Here is a 20,092-nt window from a genome sequence, read left to right as displayed (position 1 = left end):
ATCACTTTCTAGTTGGCAATGTCACGTCACATCACGTCGCACACTGGCCCTCCAGAAAGATGACATCAGAGCTGCTTCTCCTTCTGCAGTTGCTTCGATTGGTCGTCGAGGTTTTAACCACAGAATACCCCAAAAACGTCAACAAAACGGCATTATCAGTGTTGTATAAGGTAAAGAGCATGAGACACACGTTTCTTGAATTGGTAGGATCACGCAAATGTTGCGAAACTTCCTTCCCCGTGGGTGTTGAGGTGTCATACCCTGGCTTGCCAGGAAAATGCAGGACAGCAATAATGCGGACTCCACTTGTTCCGTCTGTGTGGGATAGAGCATTTTCACCTCGCACGCGTGGGTTTCTCCGGGTGCTGTGGTTTCCTCCCACATCTAGATGCTCGTTAATCGGCCGATAACGTCTGAATATACATTGAGGATCGCAGAGCTTGGGCAATTCTTGGTGTGGCCGCCTTCCCACTTGTCCAAGGTTCCTGCTCGCACCTCTCGAGTTGAATGCTGTGCGACGTGTTACGAGCTGAGATCACGATTGTAAGGAGGCGACTGACCGCCGGGTGAAGGCAGTGACCGGGAGCAAATCGGTGAGTGCTGAATCGCCAACCAATCTGAATTCTACAATTTTAATTCTATCGTGTGGAGACAGGCAGAGAAACCAGCCGGGTTGCTCCACCCACCCCCGAGATATGACGACGGTGTTTCTATTCCATTCTATTTCGGATTTATACAGCGCCCTTGCCAACTCTGATCAGATTTGCGGCCTGTTTTTGTCACACCAGGTGGCACAATTCGAATACACTTTCAACTGAGTGGTTTTTTTTCGCAAGGTGAGAAAACGGTTAAAACTGTGCGGTACTCATAATAGGGGTTTTCCCCTTTTTCTGGCAACAAAACTGAATCCTTTTTACAAGGATTAATATCTGCATTAACCACAATACCTGCAGTCAAAATGCAAACAAAAAAACATACTATGATAATATATGCATTGTCCTTGAAACTGATTGGTCCACACCAAGGGACGGCTTTCTTTTGAGCCTCGACCCAATTGGTGCTCGACCAGATGCCAGAAAAAAGGGGAAAAACCCTATTATTATATTTTGTTACTGGTAAAGGAGCTCTAATGATGTGCGGTACTCGTATGGAAAATTAAGCGATCAACTGAACCCACCATGTTGCGTTTTTGTACAATCGTTGGTGACACAAATCGCTACAACTGAGGACCCAGTTGCATCACTGGTGGCCGAAACCCAGATTCCGAAATGGTGGGAACATCAACCATGACACACGAACCATGGTGACATTACCACCGGTTAGTGGCGGCCGATGTTGTTGCGCCCATAGGTGTGTATACGCGTTAGTGTGTAGGTGTGTTAGTTAGCATGGAGTGATGTGGTACAAGAGGATGTGGAGCTGAGTGGACTTGCTGATGACTGGGACCAGCGGTGTCGAGATCGGCCTCTGTGGAGGAGGAGGCTCGTGAAGGACGCTACTGGGCAATTGGAGGCAGTCGCCCTCCAGTAACACCGGAGGGCAGAGAAGCGACGCTCACAACAACGAGCTGAGTGCCGGGCGGCTAAAACACAGCAAGTTGGCACAGTACGGGCACAGATGGTGCATCGGTCAGTCATCTCAGTCAGTCAAACAATGGCACTTGGGGGTCGGTCCCGTGACCTCCTGCCAGCGGGCGTTCGACACTTCAACGTGGCCTTAAAGTGCACCTAGCCTCGCACAGGTGCCGCGGTGACGTCACCGCCACTTCGTGGCGAATGGCGATTGTTGTTATCGCTCTTAAGATAGCACGAATGCGTGACGAGGGTGTGCTGCAACGTGGGTGCGCTGCGTGCAGGCAGCGTGTGGGAGCGCGTGTCGCGGTGGTGTGGCAGGCGTTGTCACCGTGTTAAAGTCACCTGGCGTAGTGAGCAGCAGTGGTCTCGTACCACTGGCTGCTCGCTGTGATGTCTTCATCGGGGATTCGCCCTTCCTGCATGCCCAGCGCGTACCTGCATAGGCCTGGGGTTGGTGGACCGCGAAGGGATGGGATTGATCAAAGCGGGGGTGGAGAATAGGTTCAGCTTGCACTGCGCCTTAAATCGGCGACACAGAATTTTAAAAAACAAAAAATGTGTCCAGTGCGCCCACCACTCACACGCGTGCAAGTGTGTATGTTGAACTTCTTTTGCACCATACGTAGACAACTGGAGGTTGCCCTTGTTATTATTACCTGCTACCGCCAAGGTAATAGCAATATCAAAAGTACTTAATGGGAACCAGAAGAGATTGTTGTGCGCCAGTGTTGTATACTGTGGTCAAAGTACGAATCGCAGGACATTAATACAATTATTGGAGGAAGTGATTGAAGGGCCTAATAAAGCAGGCCGCAACGGTGGTCTTCCACACAAACAGGAGACAAAAAAAGCAAACGCCATGCACAACAAGTTTTCGAAGAAAAAAATCTGGAAGCATTATTGGGAGGAATGCGACTGGAAACCACAGCAGATCAGCATGTTGACGATGAAATAGGCAACGACTGATAGCGAGGTGGAATTGTTTGGGAGAATTCCTTTGATCATGAAAAGCAACCAAGATACATCATGTGGCTGAACAAAGATTGCAGTCGGTGTTTGTTACCCGCATTGTATATAACGTACGGATCGGACACACAGAACCCCCGGCGATGTGACAAAGAGCCCCTGTTGAGCCTGAACAGACTTTTGAGGCAAGTGCTGTTAGGGAGCACCTATTAAGGCCGGCACAGCACACGAGGGGGTGGGTGACCAGCACCACGCCCGGCCGCCTTTGTCTCCCAAGGAGTGAGCAACGCTACTCACATGCATGCAAGTCTGCACATGACAAGGAGAGCCATCCATCACAATCAGAAAAATGTTACATAGAGGTACAATGGCTCTCCATATAATGAGTGCCACGGTGGAGAGATGTTAACTACCTCGACTGGTCTACAGGAGGTCGTGGATTTTGGAGTTTTCATGTCTCTCTACCTTTGGTTGCGTGGATTTTTCTCCAGGTCCTCCGGTTTTTCCCTCCGCATTTAGAAGCATGCATTTAGAACATTTGGCTGTTTAAATTTCCACACGATAAGCCATTTCGTTGAGCTGTCAGATCGCTTCTGAAAAAGAGCTACGTAGCTCATTGGGCCTTAACTAATAAAATAAATAATAGTTGAGTTTAGTTAAGTTTTTAGTTCATATGGCAGCAGCGAACACTGATGACTGTATTGCACAGATGAGTCCTAACGAGGCCGAAACCGGTCGATGGCTGTGTCTTTGTTTCACGGCCGCCTGTTGGGATGGTCGCATCTTCTCAATCACCCTTTTGAGTCGGCGGCTCTAAACGGCAAGATGGCCACGCGTTCAGTTCTCTTCTGTTGGTGATCTGGACAAGGCCGAGGAGGCTATTGTACAATGCAATGCGCACGCTTAGTGAATGTTAAATCCATTGACAATAGCTTGGCACAGATGCACGCCCGTTTCACAATGGGTGTCGATCGAACTTGGCGTGTACATAGCCGACCCAGTGAATTGGACGTGCGGAGATGACAGAGATCATGGAGGTGGTGAGACGTGCTGTTGGGCCTGGAGCGTGCGCCGCTAGTGGGGGGGGGGAGCTTGCAGCGGTCGTCCAGGGATGAGGAGAGACACCGCGAGCCCTCAAAGTGAATCATTACCTTCTTTGGTTCTTTTGGTAAAGTCACGTAGAATGAGAATAAAATAATAAATTAATACAATAAAATAACACAATAAAATTCTCACGACGTTTCGGCTACAACACAAGTGGCCTTCATCAGGTGAAGGGACGAGACTGTCTGGAGGACAGTCTTCTACGTGACTTTACCGAAAGAACCAAAGAAGATGAATCCTTGCAGTCACGAAAGCTTTAAATCGAAATTGAATCATGACCGTTGGATCTCAACGCTGCTTCCCCACTCGAGGGCGATTTCGCGGCTCAAACGAGCACAGAGGCAGCGCTCATCGCCCGTCCACAGCCCTGAGCCAAGTTATGCAGGCAGCGAGTCTGTCCATGGGGCAACCGGAGTTGGAATCGCGCACGGAACTCAAGCACGCATTGGGTGGAGCGAGAGGAGCGACAGTTGCGGCGCACTGCGCCACGAACCCGGTGGGGCCCGAGTTTGATTCCTGGCCACGGACAACACAAAAGAAAGTGACGCTCGGTGTATTTTCACCTGCTCATTCAGCGTTCAGCTCGAATCGCAACACATACTTTGGCAGTGAAATTATGTGGACATACACGCTCTGGACGAATGCACTTTCAATAGGGAATTAAGGGCAGTGGTATAACAAGTTAACTGTGCCTGCAGAATGGATTAATACTGGAGGGCAGCTGGATTACTGTAGATCATAAATACTGGAGTATTTTAGTTATTTTTATCTCAACTAGTTTTATATTACCAGGTAAGGCCTAGCGAGCTACGTTGCTCTTTCTCAGAAGTGACCTGGCCACAAATGATAGCTCAACGAAGTGGCTGATCACGTGGAAATGTATGGCAGCCAAATATTCTAAATACCCGTTGGTTCGAAACGTGAATGGAAAACCCATTTCATTACAACTGCTTTTTGCGTTTAGTTTGTTGTCCTTCACCCAATTAGCACGGTTGGCTACGTACGTTGCGAAATAAGTTCAACACACATACATACAACACACTCATGGACGTCCTCCATCCCTTGGCTGGATGGAGGACGTTAGTCTCGATCGCCAGCCATCGTCCCTTCTCGCCGTGCCGCATCCTGCCCAAGTGCAATTACTTAAAAAAAACAGTTAGTAATTAAGTCTTTAACCTACTAACGTTTCTCTCACGCATGCGTTCCTCTTTGTGTCCCCCGGTATAATTAATTCCCAGACTGCACTTCTCCACGCTTCTCTGCCCTTTCTCACAACGCGCTCCCCCAACTGACAAATAAACACGAACACGGCAAAGCTCATTCCCCGCTCTCATGCTGCCGCTTAGCCGATCTCCCTCCCCCTCACTGACGTCGCATCATCACACAGCAAGAAACTCGTGAAAGGGAGGACCGTGGAGGGTCGTGAGGATGGCAGTTACTATCTAAACGAATTTGTTTAGATTTTACCAGGCAAGGCCCACTGAGCTATACAGCTCTTTTTCAGAAGCGACTTATCATCACGTGGAAATGTATAGCCGTCAAAGACTCTAAACGCGTGGTGATGTTGATTCTAAATGTGGAGGGGAAAAACTGGAGGATGCGGAGAAAAATCCACGTGACCACGGGGAGAGAGAAAGACACCGCAAACTCCAAATACACAACAGGTGTCAGGGTCGGGATAGAACCCACGACCTTCCTGTACATCAGGCGAGGGCGATAACATTCCAGCCACTCTCAACCACGCACCGTGCCATCGTTCCAACGGCACGACTCTGCGACGACGCTCCGCTCCCAAATTCCACCCGCACGAGGCAACGCTTTGACGCTGCTCACGGTCAAACAATCGGCCGGCCAGTCGGCTCATCACCAGGCGATCCCCGAGGTGGGGTTTGGGCCGGTCGGAACATCTGGCTGCGTTGCGTGGCAGCGTTGCAAAGAAATGTGCTCCGCATATGGGCTTTCACAAGCTAGGGGCTGACAGCACGAAGCGACTGCCAGCTCGCATCCAGGCCAAGCATGAGGGGGAGCTAGGGGAGGGGTGGTGAAGGGAGGCGAGGTGGGGGGGGGGGTTGTGGCGGGTGGAGACGGGAATTGGAACGGTTCGTTCGTGTGCTGCGGCTGGGTGGCGCTGTGCCTCGGGCGCTCTGATCACGACGATCCTTTCGTACGTTTTGATGTTCGCGCCATCCTTGTAGCGCAAGGCTACCGCGAGAAGGTGCCGCGCTTTCCCAGACGAGTGTCAACTGTCAGTCGGGGGGGGGGAGAGGGGTGCGATGTTGCCCACGCGGTGTCTGATTGCGCGAATTTACGAAACGTCTGAGAAATTCCACGCGAAGCAACAGCAAAACCCTTTGCAGCAAGCGCGCTGCCGCCTGACCATGTCACCGAGTTCAAACCCCTATTGAGGATTGACTCGGCCAACCCCCGTGGAGCCTTTAACAGACCGTTGGGGCAAAGGTTGAGTTCGGTGTTTGTTACCCGCTATGTACAGTGACGGAAAAAAAGTACTTGATCCCCTGCTGATTTTGTACATTTGCCCACTGACAAAGAAATGATCAGTCTATAATTTTAATGGTAGGTTTATTTGAACAGTGAGAGACAGAATAACAACAAAACAATCCGGAAAAACGCATGTCGAAAATGTTATTAATTGATTTGCATTTTAATGAGGGAAATAAGTATTTGACCCCTCTGCAAAACATGACTTAGTACTTGGTGGCAAAACCCTTGTTGGCAATCACAGAGGTCAGACGTTTCTTGTAGTTGGCCACCAGGTTTGCACACATCTCAGGAGGGATTTTGTCCCACTCCTCTTTGCAGATCTTCTCCAAGTCATTAAGGTTTCGAGGCTGACGTTTGGCAAATCGAACCTTCAGCTCCCTCCACAGATTTTCTATGGGATTAAGGTCTGGAGACTGGCTAGGCTACTCCATAGGCAGCATTCGTCCTCCTCCAAACACGGCGAGTTGAGTTGATGGCAAAGAGCTCCATTTTGGTCTCATCTGACCACAACACTTTCACCCAGTTGTCCTCTGAATCATTCAGATGTTCATTGGCAAACTTCAGATAGGCATGTATATGTGCTTTCTTGAGCAGGGGGACCTTGCGGGCGATGCAGGATATCAGTCCTTCACGGCGTAGTGTGTTACCAATTGTTTTCTTGGTGACTATGGTCCCAGCTGCTTTGAGATCATTGACAAGATCCTCCCGTGTAATTCTGGGCTGATTCCTCACCGTTCTCATGATCATTGCAACTCCACGAGGTGAGATCTTGCATGGAGCCCCAGACCGAGGGAGATTGACAGTTCTTTTGTGTTTCTTCCTTTTGCGAATAATCGCACCAAATGTTGTCACCTTCTCACCAAGCTGCCTGGCAATGGTCTTGTAGCCCATTCCAGCTTTGTATAGGTCTACAATCTTGTCCCTGATATCCTTGGACAGCTCTTTGGTCTTGGCCATGGTGGAGAGTTTGGAATGCTGATTGATTGATTGCTTCTGTGGACAGGTGCCTTTTATACAGGCAACAAGCTGAGATTAGGAGCACTCCCTTTAAGAGTGTGCTCCTAATCTCAGCTCGTTACCTGTATAAAAGACATCTGGGAGCCATAAATCTTTCTGATTGAGAGGGGGTCAAATACTTATGTCCCTCATTAATATGCAAATCAATTTATAACATTTTCGACATGCGTTTTTCTGGATGTTGTTGTTGTTATTCTGTCTCTCACTGTTCAAACAAACCTACCATTCAAATTAATCAGCAGGGGATCAAATACTTTTTCCCCTCACTGTATATAACGTGCGAATCAGAAACACAGAACCCCCGGCGAAGTGGCAAAGAGCCCCCGTGGAGCCTCAACAGACTTTTGAGGCAAGCGCTGTTCGCGAGCACCTATAGAGGCCGGCACGGCACACGGAGGGGGTGGGTGGCCACCACCACGCCTGGCCGCCTTTGTCTCCCGAGAGATGATGTTTACACATTGCACAGGGTACTCATTTCAGGCTAGGTCAACCTTGGGGAGGCTCGGGGCTGATTCAGATAATCGTCACTGGTATTGCCCATGAGCAGGAATCGAACTTGGGCTACCAAGTTCATAGCGCGGCGCACGAACTGCTGCGCCACCGCTCCCCACGACTCAGCCCACCATCGTCATCTCCGGCGGGCCATTGAAGAAATAAATAAATGCCGTTTTGTGCAAAGTCACCAGTGGTTTTCTTTTGGAGAGACTGACCCCCCCCCACCCCATAGGAATGTGGAATTTACAACACAAACTCAGGGCCGCCGATGGAAATGAGCACCGTCCGCTGTTGATTTGATGTTATCCACCCCAGAGGGATAAAAAGAAAATTCCTACTGGACATCTGTGATAAAAGAGCTTCATAGCTCATTGGATTTCTCCAGTACAAATAATTATTTTTATTCCGGATGATGACGGCGCCAGTTGGACCCCAGCCAGGGATTGAACTCGCAAGCTTCCCCACCGCGAGTCACGTGCTCTGGATAAGCCGCACACGCACAAGCAGCACAGTGCAAGTATGGAGCCACCCAGAGTTCGATTACCGGCCATGGCTAACATCAGTGGCGAGCGATATCAGAACTTTGCAGGACCCCCCCCCCCCCGGTCGACTTGCCCGCAAGAGGGATGTTGTGTATGAACATCATTGGGAAGACAAAGGTGGCTGGGCAGGGCACTAGCCACACCACCCACTCAAGCCCCACTCTGGCCTTCCTATGTGCTCGCTCAACAGCACTCTCCCCGATATTCCATGCAGGCTATGCGGGGAATCTTTGTCTTTGAACCATGAGCTCTCTCGACACTTTAACCATGGTCTGTTAAACCAAAGCATTTGGAGTCTGTCCCATGACGCCCTGCCAACTAGCCTTCGCCACGCGCAAGCATGGCGCAAATAAAGAAGGCGCACGTTGCCTGGAAGGTGGCGCGACGGTTGCTTCCGCACTTACTCGGGTTGACTTGTGCCTCTGCCCAGCCGGCCAACCACAGCACCACCACAGAGATGTGCATCCTGGGTAGGTAGCAGTGCATCTTGGGGAGGAGATGTTGCACTTGGAGGCGGTGGCGTTGCATCGTTAGGCGACCTTGTGACGTCTCACTCGGCGAAGCACCTTGAAAGCTCTGACTTCATTTCCTGCGAGCAACAACGTGACACAATTACCAGGCCGTGTGAACACAAGAGAAGCGGGACGCTACTGCGCTGCAGTTGTTAGCAGATCCAGCGGTCGCCAGTTCGGTCTGCCGGCAGTACATTAGGTGCATGTGGGTGTAAATGTCATTTCCTGTACATGTTTACAAATACGTCTTCAGATACGGTCGTGTGTTCTTAATGTACGTGTGTATGCTGAACTTCTTCCGTGCCGTACGTAGTCAACTGTGCTCATCGGAGGTGTGAGGGGAGGACAACAAACTAAACACAAAGAGCAGTTCTAGTGAAATGAGTTTTCGATCTAGATTTAAAAGTTCACAGCTCCAGTGCCTTCCGAATATCGGAAGGAAGAGCGTTCCAGACCGCCGCAAAAAGTGCATCTGAAAGCGCGCGATACGGTGACCCACCGTCTTTGTTTGATGGCTCGGCCAAAAGCCGTCGCTGCGAGGATGACCGGAGTGTCACGCACTTCTAAAGCGAGAGTCAAGCAAATTCTGGCAACTCCCTGATGATCCTGGTTGTAACCACTGGCAAAACGTCGTTTCCCAATTGTTGAGCGTGCGCGGATAGCTCTCCAACACAACGGTGGTTGCTGCTACGGCAGTGTTAAGTCAGCCACGTTTGTATCACGTAACAACTTGATTTACTAATGTGGGGTGGGCACGGTTTTTTTGTCCGGCGACCTAAATGCGGGTGTAAACGGTGGTTACCCATCGATGTTCACACTGTCCACATTTTTCACATATCCGCCAATACCACGGTCCCCGGCAAGTCGGATGCGTGACAATGTAGACAAGAGCACGGGCATATATGTGACGGTGTGACGATTTACAAAAGGGGTCACCACGGTGGCGAGATGTTAACTCCCTCGCGCCTGCTGTATATTTGGAGTTAGCAAGTTCCCCGCTTGGTTGCGTGGACTTTTCTCCGGGTTTTCCCTCCACATTTAGAAACACGCGTTTAGAGTATTTGGCTGCTTCAAATTGCCGCGTGATAAGCCACTTCGTTGAGAAATAAAATGAGCCAAGAACGTCTGTGTGCAACGCTCGTGACGTCACTCCACGTCGACCAGCCCCCCTCATTAATAATCATGCGCAGGTGACGTCCTCCACATGGACACCCCCCCCCCCCCATTCATAATACTTAGAGGCTGACGTCACTCCACATGGGGGGCCGAGGCGCCTCCTCCCCCCTCCTCGGCGTCAACTGACAACCCTCACTACAAAGGCAGAACCCTCACGTCACGTGATCTGCGTGACGCTGTTGTTGAGACATCAAAGTAAAAAGGACGTCGTGATGAACAAGGGATTATAACCTTTAAATGAAATAGGTCTGTGTCACAGCGCCCTTACAAATTGCACACGCATTGATGCAATTAATCTCACGTCGCCTTCTGCTTTTCGCTGGCAAGTGTCAAATTTACTGCAATACACCCGTCCTTGGACGGGCAAAAGGCTATTTGAGAAATAATTTGTGGCCAGGTCGCTTGTGAAAAAAAAAAGCTCTGTAGCTCAGCGAATCTTAACTGGCAAAATTATTTGAGTTGTAGTTGATGTGTGATGGTGTGATGATCAACAAATATGCGACAGAGAAATGCGTTACGCGTGGCAGCGTTGAGAAAACGCAATCTGAGCACAGGCGGGAAAACTGGGAACAAAACGGGCGTCATGCGTTCGTGTCAATATGACCTGTCCTTCAAAGAGCAAGTGTGACACATAAATCGTGCTGAGTAATTTTTTTTTTTATATATATAGAAGGGATAATTGTATCTGCTCCCGAAGTAACCACGTGGCTATGCTCACACAAACGTAACATAAACACGTAAGCACAAAGTAAAACGTCTATGCTTCAACAAACACACACATAAAATAAACACACACAAACACACAGTAAACCATATATACATTGACACACACACATACAAACAAAAAAGACTAAATTCCTCCCATAGAGCATTTAACGGACTTGGGGTAAGTGGACCTATTCAGGCCTGCACGGCACACAAGGAGGTGGGTGGCCAGCACCACGCCTGGCCACCTTCGTCTCCCCAGTGGCGATGTTTACACATTGCACCAGGTACTCATTTGAAGCTGAGCCAACCTAGGGGAGGCCCAGGACCGGTTCAGATAATCGTCACTGGTGTTGGCTGTGAGGGGGAATGGAAACTCACATCACCGGGTTCATAGCGCAGAGCACTAACCACTACACCACCGCTCCCCACTCTCCACTCCTCACACAACAACCGCCATTCGCCACTAATTGACGGTGACGTCACCACGACGCTTGTGCCAGGCCATGTGCACCTTGAGCCCACGTGAAGTGTCGAACGCCCGCTGGCAGGAGGTCACGGGCAGACCCAAGTACCACGGGTCGACTGACTAAGATGACTGAGATGACTGGCTGATGCACCACCTGTGCCCCCTACTGTGCCAACCTGCTGTGCTTTAGCCACTCGGCGCTCCGCTCATTGTTGTGAGCATCGCTCCTCCGCCCTCCGTTGTTGTTGGAGGGTGACTACCTCCAACTGCCCAGCAGCGTCCTTCACGAGCCTCCTCCACAGAGGCCGATCTTGACACCGCTGGTACCAGTCATCGGCAAGTCCACTCAGCTCCACGTCCTCCTGTACCACATCACTCCATCTCTTCTCTAGCCCGTGCCGTGTCCTTTTAGCCCCCTCGATCCGGCCGAACAAAACCTGTTTCGGCATGCGGTGGCTGGGCACGCGGGCTACATGACCCAGCCATCGCAGCCTTGCCCGCCGGAGGAGCTCACCGATGGGACCTTGCCCAGATCTTTCAAGGATTTGTGAGCTCCTCACACAATCCAGCCTGGTTAAACCCAGGATGGATCGTAGGCAGGCCAGCCTAAATGTTTCTAACCGGCGAAGATGTTCCATTAGGGGGGTCCACGTTTCGCAAGCATAGAGAAGGGAGGGAATGACCGTGGCCGAGAAGACCTGAAGCTTAGTGCGGAGCGACAGACCAGGTAGCTTCCACACAGCGTTACGCAACCGATTAAATTATATTGCCGCTCGACTGATTCGGAGTGAGACCTCTGCTGTTAAACTGGAGCCGGTCATAAGCACACTGTCCAGGTATGGGAAACTCTCCACTCTCTCCACAACTGCCCCATCACACACGCGCACAAGCGCACACACGCGCGACACCACGATCACAGCCCTCAGCTCTCGTGCCTGGGACCATGTGCACGTATGCATGTGGTCATGCAGGGACGTGTTATTGTCCATGCAAAGACGGTGCTGCAGGGGTAAATTTAGAAAAAATGTATTTCTTTTTTTACGTATAACATTCACCTTGAGTCTATCCTTGAATAGCAACTGCTAAAAGTTGATTAGGAAATAGTGTTGATTTCGGGTGACCTTTGAATATTATTAAAAGCGATGACGACGACGATGATGATTCACCACAGAATTTGTATCAACCATGTGCCCACGTTGGGTATGATATAATATTGTTACTTTCAAAGAGGAGTAAAAGACAATCATTATTAGTCTTGTATTTTTTTCAGGACATCCTCTCTGGAGACTCAGGATTCAAATATACACGAGGGCCCTAGGGATTTGTGGGGAATTCTTTGGCCGAGTAATTTTACATGTGGGAGGAAACCGGAGAGCCCATAGATAAACTCGCACATGTGAGCGGATAACACTCACACAATACAATTTCATACGCAGGCTCTCACGTGTATCATTATCCCGATTCACAATTGGGTTTTTTTCCTTTCGGGTTAGGTCTGCCATAGGAGTGACGTCAATCGGAGCTGTTGTACAATACCCTCCCCATCAGCCAACGCAGTCGCGCAAACCACGCTGTCACGTGGGCAAATGTGCCACTGATTTGTGTTTTTTTCTTAAGCATACATGGCCCCTTTGCTAACAAGCAAAAACCGAATGGCGCATTTGGCCAGGAGTGTGTACGTCTACCGAGGAGATGAAGCGACGAAATCGGCTCGTGCTCGGTGGAGCCGAGTTCAATTTCCGCGCACAACAAATATCGGTGTCTTTTGGTGTGTGTGTGTAAGTGGGGGGCGGTAGTGTAGTGGTTAGCACGCTGCACTACGAACCCGGTGACCTGAGTTCGATTCCGGCTCACGGCGAACATCGGTGATGATCGTGTGAAATGGTCCTGGGCCTCCCCTAGGTCGACTCAGCCTCAAATGAATACTTGGTGCGGTGTGTAAAAATCGTCATTCAGGAGACAAACGCGGCCGGGCGTGGATCTGACCACCCACCCCCTCGTGTGCCGAGCCAGCCTTCATAGGTGTTTACTCTTAGCACTTGCCTCAAAACTCTACATGGGGGATCTTTGTTGCATCGCGTAATCGTTAGAGGTGGTGACAGCTTGAGGAGGCCTTCATCCAGCAGTGGATTGAACATGGCTGATGATTTTGATGATTCCTTAAGACCGCCACTGCTTCAGTAGCAGCAGCGATTTGAAAAACAAGTTTAAAAATACCAAGGTTAGTTCCTACTACCGTAGCCAAATTGAGGCCCAACATATGCTAAAGATACTCTCAGCACCATCATCAATAACAACCACTGTCTTATAATTGGAAAGATACATAAGCTAATGTTTCGGCCAGTAATATTTACGCAGAGCAAGGAGAGCCAGATGATTGTCACTTATATTCGGAGACGATATTTTACGATTTCTACGTTGGCAGGCCACGGCCAGCGGTGGAAGTTCCACATTCCTATGGTGAAGGCCAGTCTGTCCAGAGGCAAACCGCTTACCGACTAACCACGATGTGGTACTCGTTTTAGTCACCCTAGACGAATTATGGGCCGTGTCAAACCACGACCGGGGTTTGAACATCGAAGCTTCCGAGCGCCACCCCCACTCCCGATCACCCTGTGTCAGCCATCGGGGGGGGGGGGGGGTTGATTTGACCATACCTCACCATGATGGTGAGTGCTGGGCGAGTGAAGCGAGAACTGAACGGTGGTGAGGGGGGGTGGCGTGGTAAGGTGAGGCCCCTTACACAGAATGGCGGATTATGGTCGAGAAACATCGATGGCAAAGATCCAGCGGTGGATTGCCAAAGGGAACATAAATTGCTTGCCCTTCGAATATTACGTAATACTGAAATGTTGACAGTTGCGAATAGATTTTTACCATGTGGAAATGCTGCAGGTCATCAAGGTAACGGCATCGGTTTACCGTAACAAACTAATAAAAAAAAGAGACGTTCCGAGGTTCCGTTTTGCCGAAAACAACAAACAGAATAACATTGCTGTGCTATCGGCCCTACACTGCGCCAACCCTCTCCACCACCACCAGCAGCAGCAGCAGCACTTGTTTTGCCAGCGGAATATAAACTGAACTTCTTTCGCACCGTACGTAGCCAACCGTGCGCGAAGGAAAACAAGCTAAACGCAAAAAGCAGCCGTGAAGAAATTAGTGGGGGTTTTTTTTTTAAATATATAAAAAGATTTAAACGCGCACAGCTCACTCGGCTTCCTAATCTCGGCAGAGCTCTTCCAACCGGCCGCAGAAGCGCATCTAAAAGCGCGCGATGCCGTAGAGCCGTCTTTGTTCGATTGCTCGCCAAAAGCTGTGCTGCAGCTGCAGCGAGGGTGACCGGAGTTCAGCAGTGTGGCCCGTTATCCCGCCGATATCGGCCAGTGCCCTACCCATGAAAAATACCGTGGCATCTGTGCAAAGAGAGCTTCGCAGCTCGTCGGATTTCTCCAGGATAAAGAAATATTTTGATAAATGCCAATGTCGAGGTCCGCTCAGCACACAACGAGAGGGCTTCAGGAGAGAGTTGGTGGAGTTTTGCTCTTCTGCCTCCTCCTCCTCCTCCTCCGTTGAAGGAGCTTAGACTACAGTGGTTTGCTCGACGATTCCATCGTGGGTGGCCTCCTCCGTGTTTGCACGCTGCCTTAAAACACAACGAACGCCGTCGTCTACGCGGGAATGGTCGTCGTCAATTCGAATCTGAAATCCATGATATGAGCAGACCTTGTTCATTCAGTGGCTTGGCCTGGACACTAGCCAACTTCTCTCTCCCCTCTTTGCAATGGTACAGCCTTGTGCCTTTCATTTCTCAATCTTTTAAGTCATCAAATTTTTTTTTTAAATCGTGATCACCAATTGTTAATCATCATCATCAGCATTGTTTATTAACTGTCGTTGATAATAATGATCTATCATTCTGTAACCACTTTCAAAACAGTACTTCTTAATTATAATTTTTTAAAAAACTATATTTTTTATTTTACCAAGTAAGGCCTACTGAGCTATATAAATGTTTTTTTTCAGAAGCGACCTGGCCACAAATGATAGCTCAACAAAGTGGATTATCATCAAGTTGAAATTTCGACTAGCTAAATACTCTTGCCACGTTTCTAAATGTGGCGGTAAAACCCCCGAGTAAAATCCACGCGACCACGGGAAGCACGAGACACGCAAACTCCACACAAATGGTCAATCTCAAAGAGTTCATCGTGCTTTTGAGTCACCTCCATCCCAAGCGCCACATTCCCCCCCCCCCTCCTCCTCACTTTCCCACAAGTGGTACAGTCCGGCACTTCCACATCGCCGCTCACCCCCCCAACCCCAACTCTCTCACAAGTGGTACAGTCCGGCACTTCCACATCGCCGCTAACCACCCCCCAACCCCAACTCTCTCAACAAGTGGTACAGTCCGGCACTTCCACATTGCCGCTAACCCCCCCCCAACCCCAACTCTCTCAACAAGTGGTACAGTCCGGTACTTCCACATCGCCGCTAACCCCCCCCCCAACCCCAACTCTCTCAACAAGTGGTACAGTCCGGCACTTCCACATCGCCGCTACCCCCCCCCCCAACCCCAACTCTCTCAACAAGTGGTACAGTCCGGCACTTCCACATCGCCGCTAACCACCCCCCAACTCTCTCAACAAGTGGTACAGTCCGGCACTTCCACATCGCCGCTAACCACCCCCCAACTCTTCGCCGCTAACCCCCCCCATCCCCAACTCTCTCAACAAGTGGTACAGTCCGGCACTTCCACATCGCCGCTACCCCCCCCCAACCCCAACTCTCTCAACAAGTGGTACAGTCCGGCACTTCCACATCGCTGCTAACCACCCCCCAACCCCAACTCTCTCAACAAGTGGTACAGTCCGGCACGTTAACTCAATCCCTGCACCACCCGCCACCCCCTCTCCCCTCCCACCCTTACCCCCCCTCCCCCACCCGTGCCCCCCCCCACCTCCCCCACACAGACAGTGCTCCTTGTCCCGTGCATGCGTTCCAGCCCCAGCTTCTTTCTTCCCCTTGCGGTCCGAAACACAATCCAACACTTGGGGTCGCCACAGCAACCGGCGGAAAAAAAAACAACACATATTTAGTTGCGTTAAGAAGGCTGGTCGGGTAAGTAGCACGGGGCTGTACTGGGACGATGGTCCCCCGTCACCACCACCACCAACACCAAGACCATCCATCCACCGAGCTGTTATAATACGTCTGCAATGTGCTGAACTTCTTTCGCACCGTACGTAGCCAAACGCGCCGATCGGATGGACGCGGCGCTGTTCTGAAGAAATGGGTTTGTCACTCGAGATGATTTGAAAGCGCTCTTCGTTCCGTCCCGGTGGCTTACTCATTTCGGAAGTTGTGAATGCGTGTTGCCTGTTCAAAATGTTTAGCGTACTTCGCGACATGCAACAAACTTGAAATTTGCCATGTGGGTACTTTCCAGACTGTACACCATGCAAAAATTATGAAAATACACTTTTGTGTTTTCTTATGGGGGGGGGGGGGGAGCTCAATAATGCATTTATTTTTTGCATGGCAAGTTAGCTGTGACGTCAAATCTGTCACGTGACCCGCGCATGTGGAAGCGTAACGCATTGTAGTGTAGTGGTTAGCGCGCTGTCTGTGTGTGTGTCTGTCTGTGTGTCTGTGTAAGCGTAACGCATTGTAGTGTAGTGGTTAGCGCGCTGTCTGTGTGTGTCTGTGTGTGTGTCTGTATGTCTGTCTGTGTGTATCTGTGTGTGTCTGTGTGTCTGTGTGTGTGTGGAAGCGTAACGCATTGTAGTGTAGTGGTTAGCGCGCTGCGCTACGAACCCGGCGACCCGAGTTCGATTCCCGCTCACGGCCACCACCGGTGACGATTATTTCAACCGGTCCTGGGCCTCCCCTAGGTCGACTCAGCCTCAAACGAGTAATTGTTGTGGTGTGCGAACATCGCCCCTGGGGGGGACAAAGGCGGCCGGGCGTGGTGAATCCAAGTCCCGGGCGAAGCCGGGTAGTACAGCTAGTTTTAACAATAAATGTTTGTGCTGGTCACGAGCCACCATCAGCCTGTAATAATCCAGCACTTTGCAATTCTCCTCCCCCATCCCCCCCCCGTTAGCTCTCCATACCGAGCTCATTTACTACTGTAATGAGCCAAGAATGTCTGTGTGTCCCACGCGTGACGGCACTTCCACGTCGGCCAGCCCCCCTCATTAACATTCATGAACAGGTGATGTCATCCACATGGACCCCCCCCCCATTCATTAATAATCATGAGCAGATGACATCACTCAACATCGAACTGCCCCCCTCATTAATAATCATGAAAATGTGACGTCCTCCAAATGGACACTCCCCCCTCCATTCACTCCACATGGGGGGGGGGGGGGGGGGGGGGCGAGGCGCCTCCTCCCCCTCCTCAGCGTCACCTTACAACCCTCACTACAAAGGCAGAACCCTCACGTCACCCGACCTCCGTAACGCTGTTGTTGAGACATCAAAGTAAAAAGGACGTCGTGATGAACAAGGGATTATAACCAACACTCTTTGGTTCTTTCGGTAAAGTCACGGAAGGTAGAAAACACTAATAGATCACGACGTTTCGATCGCAACACAAGCAATCGTCATCAGGTGAGACAACTACAGCAAGAAAACTGCTGAAGTAGGCGAGAGAGCTGCCGTGACACGCGTAGCTGTCTCACCTGATGACGATTGCTTGTGTTGCGATCGAAACGTCGTGATTTATTTTGTTTTTCTACCTACGTGACTTTACCGAAAGAACCCAAGAGTATGGATTCCTGCAATCACGAAAACTTCCAATCAGGATTATAACCTTTATAAATGAAATAGGTCTGTGTCGCCGCGGCCTTACAAATTGCACACGAATTGAAGCAATGAACATATCACGTCGCGGTCTGACTTTAGCTTGCACGTTTCAGATTTACTGAAATACACCCGTGCGTGGACGGGCAAAAGGCTAGTAGTGATAAATGTTGCACGAGCGTGCGTGCAAATTCCACTGATCCAGCCACGTGGTGCATGCAGCGGAGTGGTCAAAGCACCCAACTCAATTTTGCAAAAAGTGGCAGTAAGTTTGAGTCCTGGTTGGAGGTTGATTCGCCGCATCATCATCATCACCATCACTAACTAAGACGGCCACCACATCGCGCGCTTTCAGATGCGCTTCTGCGGCCGTCTGGAACGCTCTCCCGAAATTAGGAAGCCACTGGGAGCTATGCGCTTTTACATATACATTGAAAACTCGTTTCTTTCGAACAGATTTTTGTGTTTAATTTGCTGTCCCCCCACCCCCCACTTTTGATTAGCGTGATTGGCTACATACGGTGCGAAAGAAGTTCAACGTACATACATTTCGCTGGAGATTACAGTCAGGATCATCATCACGTGATTAACTAAAAGCTCAGCTCTCGCATGGTGAATATAGGCTGCTATCCTCAATTATATTCTGGTGTACTGCGTTCGTTAATATTGAGATTCGTTACTGTAAAGTTAAATTGTTTATTAAAGTAAAATTTAGCTTAATTGTATCTGGTGAAACAAGTAGCGTGTTTACAGTATTCGAGTAGGGTTTATTAAAGACGTCGAAAGTTGGTTGTATTATTCTAGTTAAACAAGGGATGAGCTTAACTTTTAAAAGCACACGATATGCTGCTATGTTATGATGCTAGCTAAGCATCAATTAATGCATGAGATTAATTTAATTAGCACCATGGGGAGGGATTAGCACTCTGTTTTTTGTGACCGAGGTTGTTTGAAGATATTGTCGGTGTTACATTATTGTTCTTAAAGAAATTATTTACCCTGAACAGCTGGAGTTATTCAATGTTACTATTAATCTTAGTATAGCATTCTTTAAGAAGATCACTTAAAATAGCAAGCATCCCAATAGTGATTGCTTATTTATAATTCGTTTCTGGGCAACAATGCGGTACGTAGCTATAGGCCCAGTTAAAGGTGTGTTATTTTCTCTCCGTTTCAATTTATTCCCGAATTAATCTTTGCCAATAATGTCCTGGTTTTACACACAACCTTAACCTTATAGAATTTAATTGTGTGCCTCTCTTGATTGCTTGCAAAGGGTACCTATTTGGTGTTTGGACATCTTAACACCTGTTTTAATGCCAGGAAGGGTAAAACCTATCAATTGTTATTCTTAATTGTTCATACTTTTCTAATGAGCGACTTCCACGACGCGTCGTGTAGTGGCTACTCTTCTTAATTCCACGTACGCCACGGCACAGGCCAACGTTATCTTCTTCCTCTCCAAGTACACGCTTAGATATTACGTTCTACAGATTCCACACACGGTCGATCACGCGGCGGGGTTCCGCCCGTCCACTCCCGGTCTCGCCGCTGGCTGACGACATCCCGGGGAGGGCGGTGGAGCTCAGCAGGAGATCCACCACGTGGCCGAACGACGGAGAGAGATGACGGCGAGCAGCGGCAGTTCGGACCCAAGACTCCACACACCGACCCCGAGTCCTCCTCCGCCTCCACTTATATTGCCGCAGGCGTGACTAGGCTCCGCCTCCGCTTACATTGCCCCAGGCGCGGCTAGGCTCCGCCTCCGGCCACGCCCTCTCGTGGAACTTTCTATCCGGTTCTCGGAGTTTCTCAGCCAACCCCGCCCTTCACCTTTGGCGCAGATACCTCTCCCTTTGGGGATGGGATAATGTTTATAGTGGTGCCTGTACCCATGCTTCCCTTTACCAACCAGCAGATGCCACTATCTCATTACACTTTGACACTGCCAATAAGGTCCCATGACACTCTGATTATTTAAAAAAAAAATTTGTGTTCTTTTAAAGTCATGCCACATTTTGCAACCCTGTGTGGCCAAAGTAACATTTGCCACAAGTGAGCGTAATCTGATACACTCCTTTTGATCCTAAGTTGGGTAATTTATCGCATGGGCAAAGTCAACTTGCGATGTATTTTATTTACAGAGCCAAATCTCACCTTAATTTGTTTTGTTTGCTAAGAACTGGGCTATTGTCTGCAAAGTCACATAGGTATAAAATA

The 20,092-nt window shown here is 49.7% G+C and overlaps 1 protein-coding gene across 1 annotated transcript in view; it reads right to left on the bottom strand.

Moving 5' to 3' along the window:
- DDR2 (discoidin domain receptor tyrosine kinase 2) overlaps nt 1-20,092 on the bottom strand; it is a 90,634-nt gene that overhangs the window by 41,374 nt on the left and 29,168 nt on the right. Inside the window, exons 2-3 of the mRNA XM_032946789.2 lie at nt 8,605-8,789; nt 1,917-2,019 (exon numbers count right to left, since the gene is read on the bottom strand). Of these exons, the coding sequence (XP_032802680.2) occupies nt 1,917-2,019; nt 8,605-8,728 (227 nt within the window). The 5' untranslated portion in view covers nt 8,729-8,789. The remainder of the gene's footprint in view (nt 1-1,916; nt 2,020-8,604; nt 8,790-20,092) is intronic.

Source organism: Petromyzon marinus, chromosome 5 (assembly GCF_048934315.1).
Source record: "Petromyzon marinus isolate PM22_M1 ecotype Great Lakes invasive population chromosome 5, UKy_Petmar_22M1.pri1.0, whole genome shotgun sequence".
In the NCBI taxonomy this organism is placed as follows: domain Eukaryota; kingdom Metazoa; phylum Chordata; class Hyperoartia; order Petromyzontiformes; family Petromyzontidae; genus Petromyzon; species Petromyzon marinus.
Note: the sequence above shows the minus strand (reverse complement) of the source record. Positions and strands in the feature narration are given on the sequence as shown.